Consider the following 8,650-nt stretch of genomic DNA (forward strand, 5'->3'; position numbering starts at 1 on the left):
AACATTGTTCATCAATAGTTTTACCATACTAATTTTTCTACATGAAAGAATCAAACTTCCTGGACCAGTGTCATGGTGTTTGCTTTATCCCATACAAGTTCTCTTTAATCTACAAAAACTTGATTTACTTTTGATTTCGAAGACCTTAGGTTGCTTCATATAGATATATTCTTCCAAATCACCATAAAAGAATGCCATCTTCACATAAAATTTCAATCTCTAGGTCCAATCTAGCATATAATCTAAGCAAAACCCAAATAAAAGTAATCTTCATTATATATGAGATTTTTTAACTCAATAACCTTCCTTTGATTAAATCCTCACAATCAATATTATTGCATATGTTGGTTTGGATTTATTCTTTTTAGATTTTATCTTTTATACCCATTTATTCTCAAGTGATCTTTTACCCTTAGGAAATTTGATCAACTTAAATGTCTGATTCTCATGCAAAGAAATAATTCATTTTTGGATGGCCTTCAACCACTTTCCTTTAAGAACATTTGAAATGTTCATTTGGTAGTTCTATAGATTGTCACTATCGGTGATCATCACATGCTCATGTTGAAGACATATATGAGAATCGTGACGCTCTCTAGTAAATATTCTCAACTCAAGCTTAATCGATGGCTCCGGTGATGCCTTTTCAACCAGCTCAACATGATAAGATTCTTGGTCATTATAAATTACATTCTCATCTAGTTGTATATATAATCCATTAATAAAATTTCTATTAAGAGGTTTAGACACACCATCAATGTAAATCCCAGAATCATATATTTTCTTCTTTAATGTATCAAAATCTTCAATAGTCTAGTCTTCAAGAAATATCATATAGCGACATCTGAGAAACTCAAGACTCTTTAGTATATCTTATAAACTTAGGCTCAATTGGTAGCTCATGTGGATCCTATTTAATTGTCTCATCATGATAAGGTTTTTGGTTATTATATTCTCATCATCTACATGTATAATGCACCACATAGAGATTTACAACCCATCATGAAAACATCAATGTGAACTAAATATAAAGTATCTTTTTCTCTTATGAGGACAAGAACTGTGAAAGAAAACTCTATGTTGTTTAGAAACACAAGAGAAATGGGGGTTGAATTGGGTTTCTAGATTAAAGCTTTTTTCCATCCAAGAACACAACACAACAAAGCTTATATAAAAAATAAAGACACAAGTATTTTTATCCTGGTTCGCTATTAACTAAACTACCTCCAGTCCACCCTCCAGAGTGATTTTGCCTTCTCAATAAAGACTTAACCTAATAATTAACCTAATTACAAACTCAATGATAACCTATCAAAGACTTCTTGAGACTCTTGACTTTAACCTAGTCTCTCAAGTAATTACAACTCAAAGACTACATGTCAATGACTTCTTTAAAATCCTAACTGTAACCTAGTCTCTTAAGGAATTACAACTATTAAATACAAAGTTTGTGTTTACAATATTGGTTCTAAATAAGCAGATACACACAATAATAAAATAGACTTTACACTTAAGAAAATGTGAATTAAGGTGCTAAGTGTTTCTCTCTATTTTCTCTTTCTCTTTGCGTGAATCACTTCATGATCTTCCCTTCTCATTTGTCAACTTTTCCAAGCTTCCAAATCCTCTTTATATATTCAATAAAATAGATCCGTTGGAGAGTGGAATTGGAATATCCTTGATAATGTAGCTATAGGGTGACGCTTGCAGCATATAGTGGGAGAAAGGATAAGATGTGAGGAAACACATTGGTACACTAGTACATGCATTTTTCTTGATTTTTATGGTAGTGAAAAGAATATTTGATATTGTGCTGATTATACTCTTGCCATATATTCTTCTTTAGTTCATTAGCATCTAGTCAGAGGTTTCGTATTTAAGTTGATGAAGCTAGAAAAGAGTTCAGAGCTTGTCTTCAGAACCTGGTGAAAATGAGGCTTCAGAGTCTCTAGAGTTCAGAGTCTTGAGACTTCAGAGGCTTGAATTATTATAGTCTTTATCATATTCATTATGGATCAATTCTTTCAGAAGAGTTGACTTGGTAATCCAGAAGCTTGAATTTCATTTAAACACGCCTTTGTTTTCTTCCTTTGGTTCGGAGTGCGTCTACAGTTTAGAGTTTGGTTTCTTCATATTTGGCAATCTTCAGATCCTGGTATTTAGAGTCTTCTTTGTTCTAGCGTCTGGATTTTTTAGAGTTTGCTATATCCAGCTTCTAACTTGTTCAAATTCTACCACGTCCAGCTTCTGACTTGTTCAGATTTTGCTACATCCAACTTCTGACTTGTTCAGATTCTACTATATCTAGCTTCTGAGTTGTTCAGATTTTGCACACTTGGTACACTATTAACATACAAAATTGTTATATGTACTTTATTATCATCAAAACTAAAGGATCGTAGATGTAGAAGCATTCTTGTTCTAACATTGTTTACTAGAAAATAATATGTATAAGAGTGTTGAGCCTTTTCTTACTTAAGTGACCAAGAATTATATACCATAAATAACTAGATGCATATTCAACTTCATTCCCCATGCATATATTTACGTACACCATATAAAGAGTTTTGGAACTTTGCTCTTTTTGCTAGTGCTAGAGACTCTTTGGTGATCTTACATATGTCACCACCACCAAATTAAGTGTGATAACCTCCAATATTCAAATATTTAATTGAAATCAAATTGAAACAAATATTAATAACATGTATAAAATTCTTCAATTGATGCTTTCATCCAACACCACTTTCAACCTTCACATATCACATTCCAACAATTTCACAAGCTCTTTAATTTTCTATTTTTACCTTGGCAAAATTACCAACAATATAAGATGAGAAGAAATCACACATATGAGTAACATGGTATGAGAATCCATAATCATTAAACCAAATTAAATCTTGACATGCAAAATTTATGAAATTACCATCATAAATAATGTAGACATCCCTATCACGCGTAATTGCAGATGTATCTTTATCATTTTTCTTCTTATTGTTTTCATCTATTTCCCTTGAATACTCTCTCTTAAGAACATATAATTTATTTTTACGTGTTTCACCTTTCCACGATTGTAACATACAATTATTTTTCTAATTCTTCACTTGTCTCGATTATCATATTTGTCACGCTTATGAAAATTTTGGATTTGGCCTCTCCCATAGAACTTTGTAACCAGAGTTTTGAACTGATTAAGAGTTATGAAATTCTTGTATCGGATATGTGATGTCGAATGGGATGTCACGACACAATATCTGAGTTATGAACACGTATGATAGCAGCAATAAGAATAGTGCAGAAAGTAAATAACACAGTGATATGTTTACCCAGTTCAGAACAATCCTTCCTACTCTGGGGGCTACCAAGCCAGGATGAAATCAATATCCGATAGTATCAATTTGAAGTCAAACAGTCCTAGTTTACCCTTCTCACTTAATCACTACCCTTCATATGACTTCTACCTAAGACTCACCTAGGTATGAGGCCCTCCTCAAATCCCTTCAATAACAATCCCTATGACAAAAATAAGAACAACGAAAAACAACCGGAAGATACTCTTCCAAGACAAACTACTCCTCGATGCTTAAAAGCTTATGAGGATGAAAATACTCTCCTTGCTTAAAATCTTCGGAGATCAAAACAACATTCAACACCTAAAAGTTTGTGAATGTACACACCCGGAACCCACAGAACATAAATGCTTTTAAAAAAAATCCCCTACCTGAAAATAAGGATTAGCTAAGTCTTTATAGAACGACAGAGACTAGAAATCATGAACATGGGCTTACGCCAATTAATGGATAGGGTTTTGATCACCCAAAAGCGCTATAGCAGAACGATGCCTAGTCAGCAGCTGACAAACCAAACCCTAAATATAGAAACTGGTGCAATTAGTTTCAGACACCTGTAATGTCAAGACATCTACTTTGACATCTACGCAAAACATCCTAACATTATGTTTAGCCAAAATTGCTGTCAACATAGAACCAACAAACTCCCCCTTTGGAAAATTTTGGCTAAAATTGTGGTAGGTTAGCACACATCAGAGTATAAATAAAAACACTCCCCCTCAACATATTAAGTACCACCAAACTTCCAGCAACCTCCCCCAAAACAAATCAAGCAGATCAAGAGATATAAAGCTATCTAGCAAACTATTAACTACTATTATCAACTACTCCCCCTTTTAGCTAGGGGTGGCAAAACGGACCGCCCGCCCCGCCCCGCCTTATGCCCGCCAAAAAACGAGCGGGGCGGGCATGCCCGCCAAGTAAAATGGGCATCAAAATCATGCCCGCCCCGCCAAGATGGCGGGCGGCGGGCTTACCCGCCTATTTTTATTTATATTTTTTTAATAGATTAATATGCTTTTTTTTTACCTTTTAATTAAACTTTTCACTTATTTTTTAAAACAATTTTTTATAAAAGTAATTTTTTAACAAATTTACTCTAAAAAATATTACATATATTTATAAATAAATGTATAAAATAAACCATCAAGAATTGCAATTACTAGAATTAACTAAAAAAAGAGTGAGTTTTGGAGGAGGAGCGGGTTTTGGCGAGCGGCGGGCTTTGGCGGGGCGGGTATGGCACAATTATCACCATCAGTATCACCCTCCACATAGTTATCAGATTCATGTGCATCATCTGCTGCTTCTTTAGTTGCCTTGCTAGCCCCACTTTTGTCAGACTGCTCAAGACTCTTGATAAGTCGTTCTATATCAATCTTTCGCTTGGTGCTGGTAGCAATGATCTCATCCAAGTCCTTGCAGGTCTCTTTTAGAGCTAGAATATTATCAGTAGTGGTGGGAAACCTTCTCTCAGCAGATGCTAGGACAAGATCTGCAACATGTTTACCTGCAAAAAGTTTTTCATAAAGAGATAGTGGAGAATCTCGCTTGCAATACACATCAGTTCCTAGCAAGATTCCATGATGTTGATTGAGAACAACACCACAGATCAAGGAAGGGAACGCAACAAGCATCTTGGTGGCATTGGTAGACGCATGTCTCACAGTCTGATAAAAAATATAAGTGCCATAATCGAAGTTAGTTTTGGTACCAACTGCATATAGGAACTTTCCCAATCCCACTACCACTACTGATGTATGATTAGTGGGAATCCAATTTACAGCTCCAATTCTGTGCAGAATGGCATACTTCACACTAAGTTGACCAGCAGATAGTTTCCCTCTCGTTGGCCAAGAAACAACTTGATTTGCAGTGATTTCCTTGCAAACTTGATTGTCAGACACTTCCAGGTCACACCCCTCGTCCTCACTTCTTCCCAAGTATCTGTTGATTACTAAAGGAGATAAGTGAACTAGTTTACCCCTTACATATACTTTTCTAAAATCCTGACTCCCATGTACAACACAGTCCACAGATATGTTCACAACAAACTCCTTAACCAAAACCTCATAGCATTTACCAAAATCATGTACTGTTTTCATAAGACCAGCCACAGAAATTAGATCCATGATTTCTTTGATTTTGAGAGCATCCTGAACAAGCTCTCTGTCCTGGGTAATCCTTCTTTGATACACAAATCTCCATCTATCCGCGCTATCAACTGAGTGAAAGGAGATGTTACCCATGAGAGCATCTGAAATTTTCACAGCTGACTGTTTGGACACAATTTTCTTCACTCTTATGATGATTTGAACATCATATTCAACATCATCAGATTCAGTCTCTGTCATAATTTTTCTCTTTCTTGAGGAGACAGTTACTTGGCTCCATGGCTTTGTTGGTCCGAACCCATCCTTCCTTCTGTTAGGGTTGGAAGACTTTGTATCAGCCACTGCTTTCCCTTTCCTAGATCGCAACCTTTTTACAATTCTAGAGTCCAATCCTTTGATGAGTTCCTCATCATATGATAAATCGATAACATTAACAGTAGAATCAATTTTCTCATCACACCAAACATCCTGATTGGAAAAATCGAAACCCCTCGCAAATGATGTTTTCAAAGTTCTTTCTTTTTGAGCTCTAGGAGATTTCAGGACAGAATCAACAAATTTTTGCAAATCGTTATCAGTATCATTACTTTTAGAGGAATTGGTCATTGGCGACTGCCCTCTTTCATCAACATTGGTGGAAGGAACAATCTGTGCAAGAGGGCGAGTAATCTCAGCCACAGGAATATCTTCACGCAGTACTCTAGTAACTAAATGACTAATAACCTGATCAACGTGTCTACTACCTTCTCTGAACTTATCAAGATCAGGGTTGGAGGAGTTACCTACAGAGGGCCCTTCAGAACTGGTTGTGTGTGTGGTTTGAGACTCCATCGATCCCAAATTGGCGCTGAAGGAAGTGCTTAAGGGAACAACAATGATCGCCTTACCAAGAGAGATGTTCACAGGCCGAGTCCTAGAGGGAGAAGCATACATTATTTCTTCACCGATAGAGGTTCCAGAGGAAGATCCAATAGAGAGTTGAGACATCTTGAAGATCTTGTAGTCAACGATGCAGAGAGGGAATATGGTTTCTTTTCTGAGATAGAAAGTCAACCAGTTGTTGAGATGAGAAGAGGAATAGATGTGATGAGCGGGAAAATATATTAAGTAATTTTGTAGAGATTGGTTTTGGTAATACCACCACACAAGTAATTGATTAGGTTTCCTGCACCCTATTAATTGCTATAAACTCCCACACGTGCAAGGTACTACTTCTCTTTTTGAAATCTCGTGTTTCTTGGTTATATATTTACCACGATTACTCTGAGGTAGAGATACATAGTCACCTATCTGCTTGCCTCATAGATCATTAGGAGCGGTCAGTCTATCAGTGGAACTTACCCTACCATTTGATTCCATATGTTTAACACAATGTTGAAACCCTTTATACAATCTTCCACCAAGAACCACGTGATTGACATAATTTTTGGAAATCATAAAATTTTCTTATTTTGAAACCTTTGATATGATGAGGAGTACCTTGTATTTTAAGGAATCCACACATAACAGTTATTCTTGGACCTGACTCCTTTCATAACAACTTCATTTTTTTATTGACAACCAGACACTCAGATTTGGTGAATTTAACTCTGAGCCCTTGATCACATAACTGACTTATAATTATTATATTGGTGGACAATCCTTTCACAAGCAGTACATCAATAAGATTTGGAACTCTCGAGCCCTCCAGTCTTCCAGTTCCTTTGATTTTTCTGTTGGAGCCGTCTCCATAAGTCACATGACTGGACAGGAAAGGTTTAATATCTACTAACAGATCTTTGTCATGAGTCATGTGCCTTGAACATCCACTGTCAAAATACCATTCATCATTGGCCAACTCTCTTGCTGATGTATGAGCCATGAGGCTAGTGACAACATTCTTAGGAACCCAATGTTGCAAGTTTCTGTTATTGTTTCCAGCCTTATCACTTTTAAAGACAGGTGGAGACTTTGGAAACCCATGCAGCTGTTAGCTGAAGATTTCGTTTTGTAGTATTTGTCCTTCGAAGAAGTAGAAAATCGAAGGAAAGATGGTTACTGATGGCCATCCCTTAAAAATAAAAGAATGGCTACTGATGGTCATGCTTCGAGAGTAAAGATTTCTAAGTTCGCTATGAAGATAATGAATACTGAAAGCTAGTGAAAAGTATGTGTCTTCGGGGACTTAGACAAATTTATAAATATATTCAAGTATTACTACTTAGCGTGTTTTTTTCGTAGTGTTTGTTTAATACACTGCCACGCATCGAAGACAGACTCAGGCGGGAAGATTTGAAATTCGAAGACGGTTTCGTAACTGTCCAAGTAACAGATGGCGTCGCTAGAAGTTCTTATGAGAAACGTGGCAGCAGATTAGTGTAGGACCGTTAAGGTCGAAACTAGTATAAATAGGAGTCTTAATGTTAGGATTCTGTGTGTTCATTTTGTACAAATCACTCACATATTTACTCAAGTATCAAGCGTTAAGAGAAAGAGTTCGCTGAGAAAATGTACGTATGACACCACCACTTTAATACATGTGTATTATCTTTTGTTTTAAATATCTTCCAGAATTACTGCATTTCGTTTACTTCTTGCCATTTACATTTCTGTATCTTTACTTTAATGTCATTTACTTTCGAATTACTTTCATGTTATTTACTTTCAAAGTCTTTAACATTTCTGCAGTTTAAGATTCTTTACGTTTCAATAGTCCTTTTAATTTTCTATGTTATGTTACTTATCTTTTCGCTGAAGTCACATTTATATATAACAAAGTGATTGTCAAGACTATTTGTTCTTTAATCGAACAACGCTTATTGAAGAAGACAAATAATGAATATGGTTCGAATGAACGTTGATGACAATCTTCTTGACTATGTGTCCTAGGATCAATCTAGTCGATCCTGCGAGTAACCAAATCATATTTATTATAGTTTGGAAGACTAGCGGTTGTTTACCGGAAATCACCGTAAACAAATTGGCACGCCCAGTGGGACAGTGTCAAGCAGATTGTTTTAATCAATTGCTTTATTTTTGTCTAGACAATATCAAGATCTTGTATGAACCTTAGGAACGGTAAATTAAAGAACAGTGCACAACCGATTCCCAAACGAAGGTACAACAGGAAAATGGTCGTTACGGCCAGTGCAGGGGGCGATCGAGATCCCCCACAAGGTTCAGGATCAGGAGCGGCAAATTCGACTTCTA

General features: G+C 36.1%; 1 protein-coding gene across 1 annotated transcript; it reads right to left on the bottom strand.

The window, feature by feature from the left end:
- Positions 1-525: 525 nt before the first annotated feature.
- LOC131659155 (uncharacterized) lies at positions 526-6,448 on the bottom strand. Its single transcript, XM_058928389.1, has 2 exons — positions 4,603-6,448; positions 526-698 (listed from the first exon to the last, which is right to left on the bottom strand). Exons 1-2 carry the CDS (start codon positions 6,446-6,448, stop codon positions 526-528), a joined length of 2,019 nt encoding a protein of 672 aa, XP_058784372.1.
- Between the last annotated feature and the right edge of the window lie 2,202 nt (positions 6,449-8,650).

Source organism: Vicia villosa, linkage group LG1, assembly GCF_029867415.1.
Source record: "Vicia villosa cultivar HV-30 ecotype Madison, WI linkage group LG1, Vvil1.0, whole genome shotgun sequence".
NCBI classification, from domain to species: domain Eukaryota; kingdom Viridiplantae; phylum Streptophyta; class Magnoliopsida; order Fabales; family Fabaceae; genus Vicia; species Vicia villosa.

Excerpts from the sequence above, each read along its gene's own strand:
- LOC131659155 (XM_058928389.1), bottom strand. The coding sequence starts at position 6,448 with ATGTCTCAACTCTCTATTGGATCTTCCTCTGGAACCTCTATCGGTGAA. Across the intron at positions 699-4,602 it reads TGTGGAGGGTGATACTGATG|ATGAGAATGTAATTTATAAT; the intron begins GTGATAATTGTG and ends ATATACAACTAG.